The sequence below is a fragment of the Dermacentor andersoni genome, chromosome 11, assembly GCF_023375885.2.
Source record: "Dermacentor andersoni chromosome 11, qqDerAnde1_hic_scaffold, whole genome shotgun sequence".
Classification (NCBI taxonomy): Eukaryota; Metazoa; Arthropoda; class Arachnida; order Ixodida; family Ixodidae; genus Dermacentor; species Dermacentor andersoni.
In genome coordinates this window covers 68,332,720-68,357,131 of record NC_092824.1, presented here as the reverse complement: position 1 = coordinate 68,357,131, position 24,412 = coordinate 68,332,720, and the positions used below count along the sequence as shown (strand labels likewise).

Here is a 24,412-nt window from a genome sequence, read left to right as displayed (position 1 = left end):
GACCCCGCGTGCCGTAAAATTTTGCTGTTGACGGTACCTACACTGTCCGTCAATCCAGAAGAAAGTTAACTGACCCGAAGACGACAACGACGGTGAACTCTTACGGGAATCTCTCTAAACTAAAGCGCTGGCTTGTTCTGCTTGCCATTTTAGTGATGATATTTTGAATTTGAATTGAACACTTGATTTCTTCCAGAGAAGTGCATAAAACCGTAGGCTGAACCGCCCGAGTGGGTGGCTGTGCTGAATGACCAAAAGAATGTAAAGCAATTTTGATCCGCTAACTAATCCGAATGCATGAGAGTGGTGGGGCCTCATAGCAAACGATAGTGGTAAAGAGAGCTTAAGACGCAATAATTTGAAAGACCCAGTCTCGTGCGATCATGAGGATGGTGTGTCTTATGAATGGGCTACACTTCTGGGCACGCATACCCTACGACAAAGGTCTTCTCGACTTTGTCCTTCGAAAGAAGTGTATCACTCATACTAATCACGCAGCGTTTATTCACTACACAGCTTGAATTCCCATGCACTGAAGGAAGATCTGTAAAGGATCACCTGATGTCGCACAGAACGCGAAGTATACTGTATGTACGCATACTGCATACAGTATGCCTGTACGGAGTGGGAGGGGAGGGGCGCACTCACAACGTTCACCGAGGGCTGAACTGGTGCAGCCTTGTAAGCACCCTGCGACAGTGTAGTGTACACTCGGAGGGACGCCAGGTGGAAGTGCCTGTTTGCGAATGAAAAAAAAAAAATGCGAAGGGTCATTCAGACGTGTTCACCTGTTAGTGCTTATAGAATCTTACACAGTGAATTTTTTTGGAGAGAGCCACGTGCCAATTAGTGCCCCATAAAACAAAATAATCCTGGCGTTTTGCGTGCCAAAACCACCGTCTGATTTTGTCCACCAGTAGTTGTTTAACGTCCATTTAAACCGAAGTGCACAATAGCTTTTGCATTTCGCCCCCCATCGAAATGGCGACTGCCGCGGCTGGGATCGAACAGGCGACCTCGAGCCCAGCATCGGAATGCCATAGCCACCAATCTACCGCAGGGTGGCCAGCTGTGCTGGAGTCGAAGGCAACATTATGGGTGTTGCCAAGAGCAATACCACGGGGAATTTTTTCCCAGTGAAATTTAAGAGTAATTTGGACATGCATCCGCTCGGCCCCACTACTACTTTACAATACCTGGGATTTGGGCGACTTCGTGAGTACGCATATTTTGCTTTAAATAGCGCAGTTTAGACGATGTTATGATGTTTTGAGGTTGCACACACCACGATTTGTTTCTGCTTTTGTGGCTGCTTTTTTTTTTGCGACGGGGGCTAAAAAAGATTCTTTGTTTGCCGATAATAAACTTTAGAGTTAGCCTTTGTCCTGGCGCTAGTTTCGTATGTAGTTGTCTTGCCCGCGCTATTAGAGCAAGCACCCCCGGTAGTACTGTAGAATCTCTTTGTGCTCACCTCACTGCTTTTGGATGTCGAATGGTAAGCAGCTTAGTCACGGTACAAACAAAAGACGGTTCCTAGACACAGTTGCCCATCAGCCCGCTTATAGGAGTACTATAGTGTAAACGCACGCTTTGTGCCGGCGGCTTCACTTTAAAACTCGTCGCGAAATCTGTCTGCTAAGAAGCCAAAATTCTCATGTTAAGATGCTAATAGAAAGCTGCAATTAAAAGCGATGTTCATTAAATGAAGAATGGCTGTCAGCACACAACTCCTTATGTATCCATGCGCACTGATATATGCAGGGTGTTTCAGCGAACAATTTCAAAAATCTTTAAATGTTGTCTGTGGCAGACATCCCAATTCTAGTTCATGAGCTGGTCTACTCAAAGTGGCGGACAATACTTGTACAAAAAATTTAGATGCACTATCAAATAATTAATAAAAGTCAACTAATTAAGTTTTTAACTAATTACATTATGGCCCATATTACAATTTACAAATTCTAGCCGTGGAGTTCGCAAGACGGACAGACTTGGAACGAATTTTCGATATGACACCAGTTTCGAGATATAAATTCCATAACTTTGTGGAGAAATGCATTGGCATTCCAGTTAATTTGTTAACAAAATGTCGTGTCATGCACTGAAGCACACAAGTAACTGAAACACCAATGCATTTCTCCGCAAAGTTCGGGAATTTATATCTCGAAACTGGTGTCGTCCTGAGAATTCGTTCCAAGTGGATGCGCCTATCGAAGTCCACTGCTAGAATTTGTAAATTGCAATTCAAACAAATGCCCCCTACGGTGCATTTGTTTCGTGGGCGAATTACGTCATGAACATTTAGGGCAAGTATGAAGAGCTCTTATCCGTTATGCCAGCAAAAAATATCACGGCGGCATTTTTTTACCTACCATCACAGTACTAGCTTACATAACGCCTCGGTCAAACCACAAAACACGGCGCCAGTCAAAAGGTTTTTTTTTTTTAAAAATAAAATTCATTCTCGCTAAAGGCGTACGAAGCGGCGACCTGATACTTGGACGGTAAGTTCGGAATAGTAGTGTTTTGTTATGGGAGGTCGTTCACAGGACAGCGATACCTTCTTGTCGAACAGGAATGGCTTCGTACCTCATCACGTTTATGTTAACCTTCTCGAAAACCCCGTGGATAAGGTACTTTTTCTGGTCGGCCAGATTTCGCAGCTCCTGGAGGAAGGAATAAAGAACGGCCTTTTAATATAGTGAGAGCTGTGCGAGAGAGAGGGTCGTTGACCGCCTTCGAAAAGCCTCGATATTCGCCTCTAAAGTTTTAGTGAAGACAATACGGCACCTGCAGCTATTACAAAGAGATAACATGAACAGCTTTGTTCATGTTGTTTCTTAATACAGTTTTCCCGATCATACTGTTTCATCCTAGCAACAGTGCGAAAGCAGAACGCAAGGCAAGTTAACACGTGACAAGGACAACTACGAGGACAAGCGCTTATCCTCGACGCCTGTGACGTCCGTCCTCTGCTTTCGCACTGTTACTCTAGTCTAGTACAAAGCAAATAGCCTAATGCACCACGCTTCTAATGTGCTGGTCCCTCACGTTCTAGGGTATAGACGTGCACCTGAATCTCCGAATCTCGTTGAAGCCATCCAAATTCCAACTAGCTACACTTCTCCCTTTTCTTCTGATAGGAGGGTAGAATATTAACACAATACCGTATATCGTCACGTTGTAGTGACGGTGAAGAAAACATATAAAAACCGCGAATCACGAAACAACCTCTTATTGGGCGAACCTGTGCCCACAAAAGCGAGTGGCACTCGAAGCACAGCGATAACGGCGAGCATGGTCGGCGATAGTCGAAATCTTATCTGCGCGACAAGCGCGTCGGCTTTTACAACACGACTCGTCGAAGGGTCCAGTGTAATCGCTGGTGCTCGCATACGTTCCAGAAAATATAACCCTATTCGCGCTGCGCAAACAATCTGATTACGTAAGCATCGGCGAGAACATACACAACAGATATAAACAACGATAACGTCCGAGTAAATTCCAAACCATGCAGGCGCGTCCCGCGCTGAGCGATAACTTTGTTAGCGGGTGAAGTACAGACCCCAGAAAAATGGAACATGTCCATGTGACGTCGGTCAACTCCCAGAATTTTTCGTGCTCAGAGTAAGAGGGGGCAAAAAGTGAAAGCAAGAGGCGGACTTTCATCTCCTCGCGCCACCTTATGGCAGCTATGAGAACAAGTGCATGAGCACGGATATCGAGATGAGGCAGTGCGGCCACGACATTTTTTGTTTAGACTAAGGGGTTTGGGGTGCCAAAACCACTTTCTGATTATGAGGCACACCGTAGTGGACGGCTCCGAAAATTTCGACCACGTGGGGTTCTTTAGCGTGCACCTAAATCTCAGTACACGGGTGTTTTCGCATTTCGCCCCCATCGAAATGCGGCCGCCGTGGCCGGGATTCGATCCCGCGATCTCGTGCTCAACAGCCCAACACCATAGCCACTGAGCAACCACGGCATGATCCAGGACAACCAGGACACGGCATGATACAGAAACGTAGCCTAAGCGATATCCTTTATTACGTGGAACTGGTGACCCCGACTGGCATACCTTGAGTTTGTGGATCGACCGTTCCGTGCCCTGTATGTAGCGAATGTCGATGCCGTCCAGCAAACCGCCTCGGATCGACGCGAACGCCTTGTCGATGTCCGCCATGTCGATCGCGTCGATCTCGTGTACCGGGAAGGACACGAGCTTAGTGATGTTTCCAAACTCTCTCTTCATCTTCTTGAACTCTACGAAGGCCTCCTCGCCTAAGGACAAAGTTGACTCGTTACGTTCAGCGACAATCCTAAACGCTCAGCGCTACAGGAACTGCTGCATTCATTTTCAGAAGAAAAATTGAGTGGCAGGCTCCCCTCAAAGGAGCAGTTAACCGTAGCGCTGAGCGATTGAAAGCGACAATCAGCTCGCATGGCAGCCACCGTCGAGCCCTGGCTGATCGCCGGCGAGCCGAATGCAGTCATAATGCGCCACAATGACCCACCGCTTCCGCCACTAACCACATTGCGTCAGCTTGGTGTCGGCAGCACCGACTGGCGGCGTAAAAAAGCGTAGGACGCCTTGCTGGCTGATTATGGCGGTTGGAATCGGTGAGCACTGTACACAGCGCAAGCACACACAGCAAAAGCTTTACTATGGCATACCAACAGGCCAAAATCGTAACGACGGTGAACTCCAGAACGTGTCTTGTTGCTTAGTTAATTTTAGTTAATGTCCCTGTTTACAGTGTGTTACTTTACTGTCCGTTGCCTACAATGTATTTACTAAGGTAATCGCAAATAGAATCAGGAACACCTTAGACTTCAGTCAACCAAAGGACCAGGCAGGATTCCGTACAGGCTACTCAACAATAGACCATATTCACACTATCAATCAGGTGATAGAGAAATGTGCGGAATATAACCAACCCTTATATATAGCTATCATTGATTACGAGAAAGCGTTTGATTCAGTCGAAACCTCAGCAGTCATGGAGGCATTGCGGAATCAGGGTGCATACGAGCCGTGTGCAAAAATACTGAAAGGTATCCATAGCGGCTCCGCAGCCACCGTAGTCCTCCATAAAGAAAGCAACAAAATCCCAATAAAGAAAGGCGTCAGACAGGGAGATACGATTTCTCCAATGCTATTCACAGCATGTTTACAGGAGGTATTCAGGGACCTGGATTGGGAAGAATTGGGGATAAGCGTTAATGGAGAATACCTTAGCAACTTGCGATTCGCTGATGATATTGCCTTGCTTAATTCCGGGGACCAATTGCAATGCATGCTCACTGACCTGGAGAGGCAAAGCAGAAGAGTGGGTCTAAAAATTAATATGCAGGAAACTAAAGTAATGTTTAAGAGTCTCGGAAGAGAACAGCAGTTTGCGATAGGTAGCGAGGCAGTGGAAGTGGTAAGGAAATACGTCTACTTAGGACAGGGAGTGACCGCAAATTCGGATCATGAGATTGAAATAATCGGAAGAATAAGAATGGGCTGGGGTGCGTTTGGCAGGCATTCTTACTTCATGAACAGCAGGTTGCTATTATCCCTCAAGAGAAAAGTGCATAACAGATGTGTCTTACCAGTACTCACGTACGGGGCAGAAACCTGGAGGCTTACGAAAACGGTTCTACTTCAATTGAGGACGACGCAACGAGCTATGGAAATAATGATAGGTGTAACGTTAAGGGATAAGAAAAGAGCAGATTGGGCGACGGAACAAACCCGAGTTAATGACAACTTAGTTGAAATCAAGAAAAAGAAATGGGCGTGGGCAGGACATGTAATGAGGAGGGAAGATAACCAATGGTCATTAAGAGTTACGGACTGGATTCCAAGGGAAGGGAAGCGTAGCAGGAGACGTCAGAAAGTTAGGTGGGCGGATGAGATTAAGAAGTTTGCAGGGACAACATGGCCACAATTAGTACATGACCGGGATAGGTGGAGAAGTATGGGAGAGGCCTTTGCCCTGCAGTGGGCGTAACCAGGCATGATGATGATGATGATGATGATGACTTTACTTTCCTCACGAAAGCCATTGAGCAGGTGTCATCAGCGACCCACTAGCGCAGCGACTGATTTTGGGATTTCCCGGGACATTACAAATTCGCTGCGCCGTTTACACTGCAGTATAAGTTTAGTTTGGCGAGTGGTCCCTTCTTTGATATATTTATTTGCTTCCCCATATGGGAGGCGATTTTTTTTTTGCCAGCGCGCAGAAGTGTGTCCTCGGTCATGGCTACGACAGCAATCACTCCCGTAGCTGATCGCTGAGCTCTTGCGAGAACGACCTTTGGTCTCGCGATTTTGCTGCGTCCTACAATGACTGTTCGCATCTAGTAGCAATGTGCCTGAGGTTGACGTCAGGTCATGCGAGCTTGTTTTGAACGATGGAGACCCGTAAAACCAGCTCGTTAATGTCGTCGGCTGCTGGTGGGCTGATCACGTTTCTGCCTTTCGAAGAGTGACGCATTTCTTGAGCCGACTGAGATGTCTTAGCGATGTTGGCACAATAATAGGTCTTATTTATAGTGGCTCTACAGCGTATGGTGAAGATTTACTGCCGCAAGTGCAGCAGAGTGTTTTGTTTTGCCGAATGTTTATGGCATCTGCCAAACAAGTGCAGCATTACTAGACAAAAAAATAATAAAAAAACGTTATCTTGTCGCTCACGTCCCCAACAAGCTAGGACATTTAAAATTTACTGTGCTGTAGGCAATCAAAATGGGAACATTTTCTTTTATTTCAAAGTGGTTTACTGCTATTCTCTTCCCGTGTTATATGTGTAACATCGTGAGCACTTCCTGTACGTTTCAGTAATGCTTGTATTTTATAAATTATAGATATTATGACATGACATGTGTTTTTCAAGTTTTATATATTTGGAAGGCAATTTCTTCAGATTTTGTTTGATTTTTTTTCATAAAAAATTTCATAAAACGCAGGTAATATAGCAAAAAAAAACATTACTAATCTCTTTAAAAAAGAGAATTCCTCTTCTTGGTAAAAAAATTGATGACTGCTTATGCATTCACGTACGTGCCCATTGTGGCAAACGTTCCGTGGGGAGGTCTGACGGAAAGGATGGCCGGATATAAAGAAGCCTAAAGCTATTATGGCCATAGAACATAAATGGCGGGCAACACCCGACGAAGCGCCCGGTTTTACGCATGGAGGAATAATGTCCGGGTTCTTGCCGTCCTAACCTCACGGACTTGCAGCGCCATTTTACACGCCCTTCCGCACGTTTTTCCCAAAACATTTGTACAGTTATTTTGTAAGCATTGGTAAAGTAGGAGGCCCATACATAAAAACTATCGTTCGGGGTCCCCTGCTTGGTACGTTGGGCCCTGGAGGTCGTTGCAGGAAGCCTCAAAGGCAGAGGCTTTCTTTGTTTGCCCATTGTAAATAAAATGTGATATGGTGCTTCTCGAAACAGTAGATGGCGGGGTACGGGACAGTCGATATTACTTGATGCGAATATTACCAGGCACTTGATCGCGCGACGAGATCATGCACCAGGGCGGAAAGTTGGACACGATAGTAGATCACGACTATGCAAGGTGTCCCAGCTAACGTTAGCCGAGCTGTTAGCTTGGCTAAGGAGAAAAAAAAATATTTAGAAAACGTGGTGCAAAATACGATGTTAAGACACACGGTGTACCGTCGTCACAGGTCGGATGACTGAACACAGTGGGTCTCATTGTATCTTGCGCTGCGTTTTTCTTAAATCTCTTTTCTCTTTCGTTGGACTGTTTGGCTAACGTCAGCTGGGACATACGGTATAGCTACATAGCGAGGAAGACAGGACGGACGGGAGTATAGCTCTAAATGCGCCTACTGCCGTCTACCTTGTTATTACTCGCACAGTGCATACAGTCCATTATTCACGCACGCACACGCTTACTGCCTGCGATAGGCTGCGCCACTAGCTTGGTGGTGTCGACGGTGGCTGAGAGGAAGATGAAGTGTGTGCACAGGAGCTTCAGGTACTGCAACTCGACCTTGCCGTTCACGGAACACAGCAGTGGAGGGTACTCCCTGTCGGCTGATGCGAACAGAAAGAATGGCGACATCGGTCACTACGAAATTCCCATCTCAACGATACCTTCCATACTACCGGGCGCGTCGTCAACTCCCACGACGCTTCACTGCAACATCACTATAATGAATACGCATATGACGAAACATTAGTTTCAAGGAAATAACGTTAAAGTTAGCTTGGCTTTATTCAACGAGTGTTCTATTGCTACAACGTAACGAGAAACCCAAAAGCAGAACCAAGTGCAATGCCGAGCAGGGCGAAGATAAATTTGGGCTACGGTACTTTCAAGATTTTGCTTTTATATTGCACCGAAAGCCAATCAGACAACACTGACTGCACAGGAAACGGGATAAGCAAAATTTAAAAGCGGAAAGAGTGGCACCATAAAATACTTACGCACGAAGGTAACCTCGTTGCCTGAGAAAATATTCAAAAATTAAAAGTTGGCTGTATCTCACTTCCAGCGGATCAAATTGTTGCCAGAGTGCTATTCAATCACCCCATGGTTATGCTATGGAGGTCGCGTACTATAATTACACAGTTCTTTTTTGCTTTGTAGAGTCATTCCCGGCAAAGCATCCGATGCCGTGAACAGTGCCAACTGAAGGCGATGAACGATTCTGAACTACCGCGAATAATTCAGAGCAACGTCGCTAAAGAAATTACCACCGAGATATGCATCGTGCACTTCCTATAAATCCATTTTTAGCCCCGTAATGCTCAATGTGTCCTGTACGCTACGCTGAGTTTGATGCCTAAATATGCTGATAGAAGCGCTGTAAACCTAATGCAAAGTCTGCAGTTGAGTATTTGATAGGCTGGAGTGAAGTTGCAGCTGTGGGTAGTTTAACGCACAAATTACAAATTAAATAAATCATACAGTAATCAAACTGTAACTGAATAATAGTTCTCATTCTTTTAATGCGCTAGCATTCTTTGGATACTTCACGCATTTTCTCGGGGCTATGTATCTATATATGCATCTGTATCCATGTCTCTATGCATGCTTGTACCTAACCGCTTTCGCCCCAGCTGGGTCACTGTGTAGCTCGTAGTCGAACGGGTAACGAATCAGGCGGCTGTCCTGAGGTAACAGGGTTCAAAACCACCGATCGGACAAACTTTGGTCACTGAGTATGCAACACTGTACACACGTGCCGCTCTTCAACGAACATCTTTGACGCAAACTTGGGTAACTGTAGGTATGTGTCACTGGGAATTCGCCTTAAATTTATCCGATGCTGAGCGGCATCAAACCCACGTCAAAGCACCCTTAGAAAAAGTTCACACCCTTTGGGGCTTATCTTGTCGCCCAACAACGATAGTCACCTGTCTCGCTTGCGCTTCCTTTCTTGAAAACTCAGCACTCACTACTTTTTCTTTTTTGTCAATACGTCAGGCTGATAACGCGCAAGCCGTCAGTGACGTGGAAGTACCGGGCTCGCAGCGTCAAAAAAAAAAAAAAAGGAAATGCGGGCAAGACAGATGGCGATTATTCTTGCGAGTTAAGATACGATCCAAAGGGTGTAAACTTCTTTCTAAGAGTGAAGGGTTCTTCACAGACAGGAACCCGACGCTTTAGCAGGCTGCGCCACAATCGCACTCGGCAGGTGGCGCCTTTCGGTGAGCTCCTTTCACGCCAATGCTTCACTGAGCTGCGCCACTATAGGTATGCACTCTGAGGCAAAAGTACACCCTTTGGGGTGTATCTCTGCCCCACAACAATAATCGTCATCTGCCTTGCTTGTGTTTCCTTTCGTGAAAACGCCGCGCCCGCTACTTTCCTGTCGGGAATGCTATGTCACGCTGATAACACGCATGCCGTTCGTTACTGGGTAGTACCGGGCTCGCCGCGTGAAAGAAACGAAATGCGGGTAAGACAGATGACAATTATTGTTGTGTGGCAAAAGGGTGTAATTTTGCTTAAGAGTGTGCGCCACTCTTCATTGAACCTCTCGACAACTTGGGTCGTTGAGCGTGTTCCACTGAGTGTGCAGCCAACGAGGGAACCATTCTCAGCGTTCGCAGGCATCGGGGCGCCACGCGTGTAGTCTCTGAGGCCACCCGCAGACTTCTCGGTAGTGCCACTAGATGGCGCAACGTGTCCAGAAGGAAGCGCATAATGGGAGTCCGGTTGCCGTGTGACGAGTTTCTCGGCGTTCGCATGCGCCGGCGCGCCAAGCGTTTCGAAGGCGACGCGCAGGCTTTGCGGCGGCGACACCAGATGGCGCCAAGTGGCGTTAGGGAAGCGCGAAAGAGGAGTGCCGCTGCAGCGCACGCCTCATGCATTACTCGCTTCGACGGTGGCGATACGTTGTGTCGGTATATTGGTTAAATGCTAACGCACTGCCGTCGAGAGTCATTGCGAAACGGATTCTGCAGCAATACCTGTATTTTGCTACTTATTTACTCTTCATAGCTATAAATCGATGTCAAAAATATGCTCTATAGCTTCGCGCCATGTGGAACTGCGTGTGGACATTACGGGGTTGAAATGGGCTGCCGGATACACCGCTTTTCGAGGTAACACTTTCTAAAAGACCTGGTCTGTGTATCATACCTTCACTAACCTGCCAAGCTGCTTAGTCAGCAGATTTCGGAAACGGACATTTCTAAGATTGTGCTAATCTTAGTATTTGTGCAACGCAGATGGGTCCTTGTGACTTCTAGACTTCCATCGGGTTAATTGGAACATAATCCTGAATTTCAATGCTTAAAAGTCAATTAGTGAATATTTTATTCAGCTATCCGGATATGGTGTTTTTTTTTTTTCACAGGAGCAATTAATGTCTTTTAAAAAATAAACCTGAAAAAGGCACAACAGCGCTCTGTACGAGATTTCTTTTTTTATTATGTATAAATAATAAAAAAAAACGAGAAGAAATGGTAGTATATTCGCTGGTTATGCCACTATATACGAGAAGCTCCAACGTCGCTGCGAATCTTGACGATCAAGAAAGGATCCCTTTTATATTCTGGAATCCTCATAAGGATTACCGACATCAAAGAAACCGAAAAGAGCTAAAGAAAAAAAAAATAACAAACCAAGCGCGCGCGCGCGCGCGCACACACACACACACACACACACACACACACACACACACACACACACACACACACACACACACACACACACACACACACACACACACACACACACACACACAAAGAAAAATAAACATCGCCACACTTACATTTCTGTGGCGTGATGCGCTCTGAAGAAAAATCAAAGAAAAAAGAAAGTTGCACATCATTATTGACAGTGGCACGAATGCCGAGAGGCCAGAACTGAAGAACATACTTTAGGCACATACCTTCAAGTTGTTCCATGGGGTCTGCGCAAGAAAACGCACAAAGCAATGAGGAGACGGGTTCGTAACAAAAAATAATTTAATCACAAGACATTTTGATCCGAATGAAATCAAAGGAGCGAAACGTTACCGCGGAAGAGCAACCATCGAGAAAATTAACGTAAACAATATTACAGATCCCACCCATTGTAGGAATCGACACTATGGTAAAATTTTTACAGGTATATCCGGGCCACTCACGATTCAGTCAGCAGCCAGGCTGATTGAATTTTCGTGAGGTAATAACCTGACGCGAAGCATGTTTTGTGTGTTTAAGATGGCTCATTTCGCCGTACGGTTCATTGTGTCGGTGGCTCTAGAATGAAATCTGGACGTCTTGCCCATTTTATACGAGACTCTGATATCAGTACTCAGGCAAATGTATAAACAAGGTATAGGCAACGAGAATGCACTGACTAACTATAGCTAGCACTTACATTATCAGGGCGCCAGCATTTCAGCCGTAAGCGGATACCAGCTGCTGAGACAGTCTTTCAGAGCTGAGACGCAGGTGTGGTGTGATTTTGCGGGTAGAGCTTGTACTGAGGTTGTACTGAGCTTGTCACTGAGCATAGTCTGTAACATTCAATCTCAAAAGCAGCTTCCACTCGATAGTGACAGCACGTACTATTGTGATACCAACAGAGAGTTTTAGAACAGCGTTCGCAACCAAACGTAAAAGCAGTGCGTACGTAAAGAAATGCCCTCACTGCGCATGTTCCGCAGGGTATTATGTCCCCTCGGTTTACGTGGACTACGTTAACGTTTATTTGGCGAGCCTAACGCACGTATGTGTACGTACGCTAAGGAATAGCGTTGCCGAACGTGGCTATTTCCATGTTCGACAACGTGAGCATGGCCAGCGCGCATTTCTCTTGGCGGCTTCGCTGTTGCTTTCGTTGATCGCCAGCAACCGCTGAAATGAGCTTTCGCTTCCCCTGAAGTCGTAAATATGAAGCTGCATATTATTCAGCCCTGAAATACAGCGCGTGTGTTACAGTCCCAAGAATAGGTGCTTGCGAGGGTCTTTTTTATTGGTACCAAAATTAAAAGAATGTCTTGTGGCGTGTGTAACGAAATTCTGCTTCTTCTGATAGAATACTCTGAAGCGGGGACATATTTTGCTCAAAAAATGAACATGAATATTTATTTAGGTAATAACCTTCTGCCAGTTAACTTTTTAAGTAATTGCTTTATGGCACATACTGCAGTTTATGAATTGCAGCTGCTGACTTCAAGAATCATGGTCACTTGAAAGGAATACTTTGGATGACACCAAGTTCGAAATATGGGTCCGCAGTAACTTTTGAGTTCCGATGCATAACAAGCCGTTTTGTTGAAGTAACTGGAGTAACGTTGCATTTTTACTGTAATTTTGACTTAGAATATCTCAGAATTGGTCTATTCGCAAAATTATTCCAAGTGGAGGTACCTTAGCCGCCTAAGATCACTTCCAAGAGGGAGAGAGAGAGAAAGAACTTTACAAGAGAAAAGCTCAGAAGCCGGGCTTCCAAGAGGGGTGTGGAAATCGGCAAGCCTGCCACGTTCAGGTGATCGAGGCGTAGCCGCAGGACGCTTCTTGGAGAAAGCAGGAAACAAGTGCACATGTTTTCATCCCTTTGGACACTAGCGTTCTCGCCAAATTTCCATGCTGAAAGCTGTGTCGCCTGTTATAGTTTGTTTCGTCAAAAATGTAACGGGTAACATGTAATGGGTTACTGGGCAAAGATTACCTGAATTACAGTGAGCATTTAAAAGGAAACAGAGTAATCGTTAAAGTGCAACATTTCCAACAAACGTAATTGAACACCAGTAATTAATTGCACGCAAGTCGTTACAACTCTGGTAGCGGTTCACGGTGCCTTCCGCGGAAAGCAGAAGGCCTAAGAGGCGGCGCGAGCTCCAATTTTCTAACGCTCCGCCTCGTTCCCACTCGCCTTTAGCTTCTGGACCACCAGCGTCGAACTATCAGCCCGACTTCCGTGAGTTGTTCGCTTAGTTGGTCGCGATGTAAAGTTTTCTCTTGAGGCACGTTCCTTCGAAAGCGTTCCATGTTTGCGTCTCACTGGCCGTCTTCCATTACAATTTGCGCCGTAATGGGCTGGCGAACTAGAGGAGAAGTGACCATCGAAACGTGCCCGGCCCGCTGGGATGACTCGCCTTAAGAAAACAACAATGCGCCGAGTCAATAGCCCATCGGCGCCATGTCTGCTGTGACGGCTCGCTTTGTAAGCACCACAATGCGCCGCGTCCCCAAACGGACGGCGCCGGGATGTCTATACGCAGTCGGTGGGCCAAGTATTGTTAGTGGATTCGCCGTCACCGTCACGGTTGGTTTGAAGCGGTGGAACTCCTGGAAGAAGGTGTTTTGTGGCGCGGTCTCACGGGTCCCAGAAGTGTTCAGTCAATGGAGAGACGCGGCGGCCACCGTCTGTAGGGTCAGCTCTGGGATCAAAGAGGCGCCTGCTCGGGTCAAGACCTCTGTCTGCGAGAACCCTCCCACCTCGGTGTGGTTAGTGAAACCTGTGTGGATGTGAGTGCGTAAACCTTCCCCCTCAATCAAAGGCGGGTCGGCTACGACGACTTTGGACGCTCCGAATTAGTCGACAGTTGAACGGCCGTTTCGCCTCACCTAGGGTTCTAGGGAGGACTGAGTGTTCATAAGCAGCCGTGGCGCGGCTGCTTGGTGTGCGTTCTCTTTCAGTCATGCTAGACTGATGAACTGTAACGTTCTTATGTAGATACTGTAAATAAATCCCAGATTCCTCGTTCTCGATGAGAACAAGTCCTTCCCTTCAACAACGTCCTCAGCGTGGATGAGTTGGACGACGGCATGGGCCAGCTACCATCTACTTCGTTGCTCGGCTTTAGTCTGGTGGTGGCTTTACGTATGCAGAGTCGTACGTGCGAAAAACAACGAAATATTCCATTTGTATATTTTATGTTCTAAAAGAGAAAGAAAGAAAGAAAGAAAGAAAGAAAGAAAGAAGGGAAGAACGAAAGAAAGAAAGAAAGGAAGGAAGGAAGGAAGGAAGAAAGAAAGAACGAAAGAAAGAAAGGAACAGAGAATGCAATACTAAAATTACATCGTATACTTAATGACTGCGCACGACCTGTGTCGTACGGTGAGCGGACTTTATTTACGAAACGTGCTCTGGGTAACTAATAAGCAATCGTAAAGGGATGAGGCTTGCCGGCGTAATCCTACAAATGATCCCAAGAATGAGCACCATCATCAGCCTCCTATTTATCCTTACTACAGGAAGAATGCCTCTTGTGCCAGCCGTTCTGGAATGCGCTTCCTGTCTCTTGGAACTCACTTTTAAGTGTAACAGACCAGTGGTGATATGCCCTACGCATTACGCGGCCTCTCCAACGAAATGTTTTTTTCCTCGCAATGTAAACTTGAACGTCGGCTACTACAGCTTGCTCTCTAATCCGTACGGTTGTCTCTATGTCTCTTAACGTTACGCCGATCATTTCTCGTTCCATCGCTCGTTGCACAGTACTCGACTTACAAGTCTGTGACTGCGGATCGGCAACTGTCGCAGTCACTTAAATGTTATTACATTCTACACTGACCGGGGTAGTTGGAGAAGTATGGGAGAGGCCTTTGCCCTGCAGTGGGCGTAACCAGGCTGATGATGATGATGATTCTACACATCTTTGGTGCTTCCTTTTCCCATAGAAGTGTTCAGAAACGTAAACAAAGCTAAGAGCACGATGAGAAAAGGTACTTTACACGGCTTCATATTCCCTATATTTGTCAGTTGTACTAATGACCGCAAAAAAAAAAAAAAAACCGTTCGAAACACGGAATACGCGAGAAAAAAAATACGCTTTTATTGGTCGTAGATAACGCAATTCACACTAGAATGAAGCAGTGCATTGTACGCTTACCTGTAGGAGCATCGCACCACACCCATGAAATCTAGTATAAGTGCCGAAGCACTCTTAGGAAATCCACTTTTCTACTAGTGCTTCGAAAGCTCTTTTTGGTCCGGCGTATACAGTAACAGAAACAAGCTGGGAAATACTACATTACCTATGCACCCCTGGCACATTGTAGCTAATAATTTTTCTACATCATGCGTCCGAGCGCATCACTCTATGTTTTTAAATATAGTTGTAACGAACAAACAATCGAGCACTCGCTTTCGCTTATTCTCGCTTATTGCATAACGAGCGCGTCGCTCGACTTAGGCACCCGTGATGCCATGAGATGGCACACAGGTGTGTATGACGTCGTAGCCTGATCCTAAGTTCACGTACAACGAGAAGGATACATCGCCACCATGGCCGTGAGAGGCACTGGCTATCATTATCAGGCCTAATGCGCGCGCACACACACACACGCATGCACGCACGCACGCACACACACACACACACACACACACAAACACACACACATACACACACACACACACACACACACACACACACACACACACACACAAACACACACACACACACACACACACACACACACACACACACACACACACACACACACACACACTTCATTAGTAAATCACTGCACGCGTGATGGCGGAAGACGTGGGTTCGATTCCCACCCGAACCACGTTGTCCATACACTCGTCCGCTTTCATTTCCCGCTTTCTTAATTTTATCTTCATTTCAAATAAACAGACATAATCCGCACATTTGTTTCGCTTTTCGTAAACACGACTTTCCTTCACACGCATCCCCAGCTTTCTGGACTCGCTCAGTTAGTGGGTTGGCGTGAAACACGAAAAACGCGAGTCACTCACTCTTCTTCAGGAACGCCATGTGGACTCCGACGCCGACGACGACCATGGTGGAGAAGACGATGAGCAATAGGACGCAGTATTGTGTGAATATGTTTCCGGTGGACCTGAAAGCGCCGGTCGAGTTTCACTCGCTGATCCAACAACAACAACAAAAAAGCAACACTTCATACTCGTTCCACCAAAAATACCGTTTGCACACGCCCAACTAGCAAGCCTTCCGTCGTCGTCACATTTCAAGAGGGATGTGAAAAGCAAATGCTGTTGTCCTCACTGCCATCGCAAAAAAAATGGAGGAGGTTCGGAGTTAGCCTAAGCGCGACATCTCGTGCCCGGATGAAGTGGCGGCATCAATAAGGAATATCGCTCACTTCAACGCCAGGTTGCAAAATATTGCGATGTACTGCAACGAAAACTAAACATTCAATGAATCAAATGCTCGAGCAAGAAAAAAAAAAAAAAACTAGCTCAACGAATACATTCGCAGATCCGCGGATGCCCTCACCCTACTCTACCACCTGCAATGATCGATGCAACTGGATGAATGAAATTTCGGTTCAGATTAACCGCTCCCTTAAAGATTATGTTAGTGAAATGTAGGATATGTCCAGAAGTATCGCTTGCTACGCCACGTGTAAGATGGCGTGCGCACCTTCAGACAAGACAAACGCATCACAGAAAGATAAAGGCTTAACTAAAGGTTAACAGAGTGGGTGAACAAGGAAAGCGTCAGCGCTGGGGTCGCGTTCCGACAAAGGAACTTGTCCTCGATGTAAAGCTTTAACCGGTCGCTCTACGGCAGTGGTATTCTGCTGCAGAGAACGACGTTGTGGGTTCGATACCGCACTCCCCCCCACGCACGCGGCGGTCTTACTGTAATGTTCGACAAAACGTAAAGAAAAAAAAAAAGGGGGGGGGGGGGGGCTCGCGTGCTTAGGTACATGTGTATACGGTAAAGGGTTAGATAACCACAAGTTCATCTGCCATGCGTTTTAATGCGGATAAAACTGACATTCTATGCAAGACGCAATAAGACACGGAGCAGCTTTTATTTAACAGGTCCAGAGAAAAGTCGCGCGTAGACAGCTATAACAATTTAGCGCAAGATATGCATAATGCGCGCAAACTGCGTCTATCTAAGCTGCATTGTGAGGCGCAGTTTAGAAAACTACAATATCCGCTCTTTTTGCACCAGTTAGCTGCTCGTAATCTTTAAAACCTTGCAGTTCCATAATTTTTGCTAAGTCTTGTTTTTCAAGCGCATAACCGCGGCTCTACACGTATACCAAGACGTGGTATTTTGCTCCTTTTTAACTGCATGCACGTCTATATTAGTTAAGACATGCTCGAATACATGCTTAAAGCGAATTTCAAGAAACGTTCGATTGGAGACATGGACTGCACAAGCGCCAGTATAGTTACGCGCTGAATATTTCATCAAACCAGTCGTTCAAATTAGGTACGAGCACAACAGCGTAGGGTTAACGTGAGTTATCACAACGGGTACCCCGTTCGTAATACTTAACAGTGGTTGCTGGACACCGATCCTGGATATGCCCGACCCCATGCTGGATCTCGTCATTCCCGAGCGTATCATAGGCGCTTCTGACAATTTTCCTGTTGATTCCATGGCCGCGTCCGTGCGCCAGGTAGAGTGAGCTGCCAGGTGAAAACGCCGACAGAGCAATGAGGCAGCGATAACCATGGCCGCTATCCACGAATCGATCAACGCAAGGTGGTGCAATCTCTTGCAATATGACTTTTTGCTCGCCCGTACGAATGCGATTGCTGTAACCATCACAGCGTGCTGCTAGTACTGCCATGTAAGTGCACAACTTTTTAAAGTCCACGCAAGGTGCCATAAAACAGAAAAAGAAAGCTAAGCATTCTGATCAACAGAAAAAAAAAAGAAAGAAGAAGAGAACAGTATATGTTCGAGGTGAAATGCATGCGAAAAAAGAATGAAGCTAAAGTGCAGATTCATTATATATGCCCTGGGGATATTACTTGCGCACAGCTGCTGCACGTCCACTCAGAACACTACGTCATTTTCTCCGAATAGCAGCAGCCTATTTCTTCTTAGCGCTTGCCCATACATAAGCACGCAAGCGGCCGAGTTGTCTCCCTGTCATTTGGCTTTTGTTCCGACAGCCAAGACTACTTGGAACGACATCTGTGTCTCTCAGGTGCCCGACTCAAGCGTGCCGATGTTCAAGATGCCTGCAACGCTTCTTCAAGCTTTGTCCGCAAGCCGTCTGCACGATTAGTGCACACTGCATTCCTTTCATGTAGAAGTACATACTCGTCATTACTACTTTTCTCGTGGAAGTGCATCAATCAAGTGCAATAATTGTTGATTAGTTAAAATAAATTCAGAGAGGGCATGGCCAAAATTGACAGTACAAACGACAACCGCTACAACTGTGGCGTATTAAACGAGGTTGGTCTATATTGCACCAAGGCAAGGCGACGTCTGCTGGTAGTCTTGCACTCATGGAAGGTGGCCGCAAGGCGATCACGTTAGCGCTGACCGGCCATGCTCCCTGCAATATGATAGGCACTTCATAATTCTCATTTGGCTGTCGTCGGTTGCCTGGGTGCCACACACCGCTGCGAATCCGCATCTGCTGTAGCCGGCATGCTGACGTTGAAGCGAGACTGCCGCCAAGGGGCCTAGAATTAGGGCACCATCTAAAGCTTGATTTCTATTCTACTTCTCAGTCACCGCCAAGCTCGCATTTGACACCATCCACAGAGTCCACTACGAATATTACTAGATGGAACTGTGGTGCTGTGATTGTTGAGATACCCTGGGAATGCTTGGCATCTTCGTGCGTGTCTCGAGACGTTCTTGTGGCATTATTTAGTGCGCTTTATCTTAGTGGGGTTGAAGATTAATATGCAGAAAAGAAAGATAATTATCAACCGCCTGGCAAGGGAACGAGAGTTCAGGCTCACCAGTCAGCCTCTAGAGTCTGTGAAGGAGTACGTTTACCGAGGTCAGTTACTCACAGTGGACCCCGATCACGAGAAGGAACATTACAGAAGGATAATAATGGGCGTGGTGCGCCCACGGCATTGTCAGATCCTCACTGGAAGCTTACCATTATCATTGAAAAGACAGGTGTCCAATCAGTGCATCCTACAGGTGCTAACATATGGGGCAGAAACCTGGAGACTGACAAAGAAGCTCGCGAACAAGTTAAGGACCGCACAAAGAGCGATGGAACGAATAATATTAGGCGTAACGATAAGACAGAGGAAGAGAGCGGTGTGGATCAGAGAGCAAACGGGGATAGCCGACATCCTTGTTGACATTAAGAGAAAAAAAAATGGAGTTGGGCAGGCCTCGTAATGCATAGGATAGATAACCGGTGGACCATTAGAGTTACAGAATGGGCGTCAAGAGAAGGGAAGTGCAGTCGATGACGTCAGAAGACTAGGTGGGGTGACGAAATGAAGAAATTCATAGGCGCTAGTTGAATCGGTTGGCTCAGGACAGGGGTAATTGGAAATCGCAGGGAGAGGCCTTCGTCCTGCAGTGGATATAAAATAGGCTGCTGCCGATGATGATATTTCGAAATTTCCAACAATATTTAAAAAAATTATGAAGACACTATTGTTACAGAGTGATCGATATATGGGATGAACTCGAGGTTTGGCAGAGCGACGAAGACGACGATGAGGAGGCTTGCGCGTAGGCCGGATCTGACATCATCTCTTGCCCTAGCTTTCTTTGTGAATATTTTGTAAATATATCCTTCGCCTACATCTCGCTTCCGTCACAATGTGTTTTGATGCACATGCATAATGACTGCGAATTTTCGCGCTTCTAACGCAGTATTATCCTTTGAACAATTGATTTGCAAATACACATGGTCGTTTGAAGCCACAAGGTCGAAGTTGAGGTTTCCCAAAGCAGCCACAATTTTTTTTTTTGCAAACCCTATTTGCAGCGTGTGTAACCATATTTGCAGCTCGCGTAGACACAAGAGCCCGAGTTCACTCCGGCAATATTTTGTAGGGAATTATTTTGTTCGACCCTACTCCACGCACCTTTCTCTGCAGCAGAACCCTCTCCTCCTCTTCTTCGTATGCGCTCTTTTTCTCTTGAAAGTTACCGGGACGTCCTGCGCCAAGACACACCGCTGCAGGCCGCCCCGGGCCACCTGTGAGAAAGCGGCCCGAAAGTTAAGCCGTATTAACGTCACCTCACTTGGGACACACCCTAATCAGCATCGATAAGCAGGAATCATCCTCGCCGCGTTTTCACTGTACGTGGAAGCTAAAAATTCTGATAGAAACATCTCTCCCGTTGGGCTAATAAGTTAGAGCATTGTTAAGGTCTCCAACCAAGTAATTTATTTGCGAAACCTGGTTTCTCGCCTGAACTAAACGTAACAGCGCAAACACCTAAGACGAGCCACAAAAAGAAAGACACGACACACACTGGCGCAGACTAACAACTTCCTTTTTGACTAACAAGTTGTTAGTCAGCGTCAGTGTGTGTCGTGTCTTTCTTTTTGTGGCTCGTCTTAGGTGTTTGCGCTGTTACGTTTAGTTCAGAATTATGTACCAACTAGGCCCAAATGAAGTGTTACTGGTTTCTAGAAGCAACTCAGTTCCTCCCTAAGAAGTAACGGGCGGAAACGGTGCGTAAGTACTGAATGTCCTTGGCGATGAAGGGAAAGGTGTCGAGGTGGGATGTAACTTTTCTTCTCGTGTGCTTCAGTGACTGGAATGACACGAGGAAGGGGGGGGGGGGGGGGGTTTAGAAGACAGGCACATGAAGAAGGGGGTGTCGGAGGCTAGCGTCGTGCCACGGCGCCTTTTTCTTTCTCCCTTTTTTTTTGGCATGGTGCGCAGGCCACGGACATAAGCAGTATGACGGCCAGCAGACGCGCCTCTGTGTCACAGGTTTCCACATAGGTGCCAAGCCAACTTTGGGTGAAATTTCAAAACGAAATCGGTGTAGTAAAGGAAATTTTATATGTTCGCAAAATTTATTCGACAGTTCTGCAGATCTTTTCCCCAGGGAATAAAACCAGATAACATTGAGCGAGGAGTTCAGCTTAAGTCAACAAAAGAAAGAAAAAAAGGTTTACCTAGTGACATCAAGACCAGCTATCGAGTTCTTTTATATAACATTGCATGACGTCAACGCGGGTGACCGCAAATCAACGGTGACGTATTGCCTTATACTTCCATCACTCTGAATCATCACGGAATATAAGCGCAAGACGCAATCGCAAGGATTATTGAGAGGCCCCGCATATTGTTGTAGCCGATTGGTAACAGGTTGTAACAACAAAAAGGTGAATAACATTTAACAAAACTCCAGTCATCAGTAAACTCCTCAGTGGACACGCACTTTGTGCACGGTTGTTAACATTTTTAATCTCCAACTCGCATATGTCATTTGATCATTACAAAGACGCCGTGAGGCCTGGTCAATGCATATAAAGTCTACAGCGCAAATGTAAAATAAAATGAGAAGAAAACAAAGCGTAGGATTGATGCTGATTCCTGTCCTTCGTGGTGTGATAAGCTTTCTTGTACCCAAAGGTACTGCATGGAAGGGCGGGCCCCCCCCAAACCATTCCAGCATTTATGCACGCACTAGTATAGAAACGCTAGAATGGTTTGGAACACTAATCACCCCCTTATTATATATTGTCACGTGGTGGTGACGTTGAAGAACACAGTAGCAATACCGTGAAAGACAAAACTAACGTTTATTGGGCGAACCTGTGCCCACAAAAACAGGCTACACTTATAGCACAACGATAGCGGCGAACGCGGTCGGCGATCGTCGAAAATCTGCTCAGCAGGTCAAGCGCGCCCGCTTTTATACATCAGTCGTTGAATGTTCCAGAGTAATCGCTGGGACCCGCGTGCCTTCTACAAAGTTCCACATTATTCGCGTCGCGCACACATGCGATCAGATTACACAAGGTTCGGCGACAACAAACAGCGGATAGAAGCACCGATAACATTCCAGAAACTTCCGATACACGCAGGCGCGTCCTGCGCTGTACGATAACATTTGTTAGGAGGTGAAATGTGTCGCCCGATAAAGGCAAACAAGTACACGTGTCAATATACTGAAGCACAAAGTGTTACCTTGATTCTTGGGAACACCAAGAGAACTTGTGGCTCAAACGACGCTAGAAAGGAGTGTCGCGAATGGGGCCGAAGGGCTGGAAGACTCGTCTTCTTGATGGTGATGACCGCAAACCGTGACGCATACCCACTAAAAGGGGTAGGAAAAGAGTCGAGCGTCGCCGGCTAAAATGCACAAATGGATCAGACGCTGAAAGATAAATGAATGAAACAAAAAAAGAGCAGCAATTAAGGAGCGTGATTGCACTCCAGTGATGCAATTTCTGCGCAACATTTCAAAGGAGCAAGAAAGAACAAGTTATTGTTCTAAAATGAGACAGAGGAGAAAGCAAACGAAAGAGCAATAACGTCAACAATTTAGGCGAGAAAAAAAAATAAAACTTTTTGTTTCGGAATAGATGGATACTGCCCTGTTCTGAAATGAATAGAAGCTGGCTGCTCGCCACCACTCTCGCACCGCCTATGTCGAGCTGCAGGAGGCGTCTGCCAATAAAAAAACGTTCTTGCGTGGCAGTACAACGTTGTCAAGCCCTTTCAGAACACATACGACGTCGCTCTGTGAGCTCCTTTCTGCTGAGTATCCACTTTAAGCGGCGTGCTTAAGGTTCCGTTACAGGCCCCCGTGATTTCCGACCAGCCACTGCAAGCTAATCGAGGGCTGTCCGAACCAATCGCAGTTGCCGGTGCTATCTTTCTCATCCGGTTATCTGCTTTGACCTCTCTAGCTCGGACCCACCAAAAACCTTCCCCGCTTCTGCTCGCTCTCCGTACCCTGTTAGCCGATCGGATAAGAAAAACTAGCGAATGTAGGCAGTACTATTTACTTTAAAAGTAAACAAACGTGAAATCATATAAACGAGGAGAGCGTTTGGTTGGGGTGCTCAAACAACGCTTCGGGTCACCGCCGGATGCTTCCGTCGGAGGTTACGTAAATTTGACGTCCGGAGATTGGAATAAAATGAGAATGAAAGTAGTTTTACAGTAGGCGGCCCTGGAAGTGTGCGTATAAAAAATATTCGTGGAACCACGACAGCGCAGCCTCTAGAGCGTCACCTCCACCGATCGAGTTTTACGGAATTTTTCTACGCGGAAGGTACAGTAAGGGTTGATATTCTGATAAGAATGGCAGATCAGATTTTGCCTTCAAATAGACTATACCTTCGAAACCTGGCTGCAGTGATAAATTCCCTTGTAAGTACAGAAATCAATGGTCCCGCAAGAGAAACCGTCGCCAATTGAAATTTACATATGAAAGCAGTACACAAAGAAAGAAAACGCTTAGAAAACTCATTTAGAGAACTTGAGCTATCACTTACCTCGCCAACCATTCTTTGTTTTGGGACGACTTCACTGGGATCAAGTAGCCACAGGAATGCTTTTCTCGCAGTTTACAATTTTATTAGAGAGACAAAGAGAGTACCTTGCTAAATTTCGAAAATTATCACTGATTTCTGTTATTTCATTTCTGTATGTTAAATTATGTTAGCTCAATATTCCTAAATATATATATATATATATATATATATATATATATATATAAGCTTCTCAGTCACATAACTTCACTTCCACGCTCTACTATTCAAATTCAGTTCTGTTTTAATTCTCAACATACTGGAAAATGCCTGCTTCTTGGCCAACCCCCATGGTGGTTATGCGCCAGTGCCTCGAAGACGAAACGAGACGAAGAAGACGAAGAAGACGAAGAAGACGAAGAAGACAAGAAGCTCAAGCGAACAACCGGGTTCGGCGCCGTTCCCCGGTCCCCGTTCCACCCGGGAGCCCTGGTCCTGGTCCAAGGCCTGTTCTTGCCTGACTGTTCTTGCCTCGCAGGGTTTTGGCCAAGAATTGAGTAGCTGTTATTTTTTTTTTTTCTTCTATCGCTTGTCAACAGTTCAGCTAGTCTCATTATTATTTAGCTAATCAGACCACGCAGATGTCCTTTTCTTCGCCAGGGCCAGGGGCATTCCCCTGGTCCGCTTCTCTTCCTCCGCAGGAATTACCTGTGGATCTGTTTCTACGAAACGGCATCACATCAGTTCCTGTGGCTCTCGTTCCAACCAATAACGGAGTCATACGGATGAAGAATCCGAAAGCGATTCAGGCGGAATTG

The 24,412-nt window shown here is 46.1% G+C and overlaps 1 protein-coding gene and 1 long non-coding RNA gene across 2 annotated transcripts; both read right to left on the bottom strand.

The window, feature by feature from the left end:
• Nucleotides 1-508: 508 nt before the first annotated feature.
• Nucleotides 509-4,275, bottom strand: LOC126518244 (uncharacterized). The gene is made up of 4 exons (XM_072285202.1): nt 4,079-4,275; nt 2,590-2,666; nt 649-736; nt 509-544 (listed from the first exon to the last, which is right to left on the bottom strand). Exons 1-4 carry the CDS (start codon nt 4,250-4,252, stop codon nt 509-511), a joined length of 375 nt encoding a protein of 124 aa, XP_072141303.1. The 5' UTR covers nt 4,253-4,275.
• A 3,664-nt stretch (nt 4,276-7,939) lies between these two features.
• LOC140214286 (uncharacterized) lies at nt 7,940-16,893 on the bottom strand. The gene is made up of 4 exons (XR_011891271.1): nt 16,183-16,893; nt 11,375-11,395; nt 11,255-11,275; nt 7,940-8,063 (listed from the first exon to the last, which is right to left on the bottom strand). It is a non-coding gene; the product is annotated as an uncharacterized lncRNA (long non-coding RNA).
• Nucleotides 16,894-24,412: the final 7,519 nt, after the last annotated feature.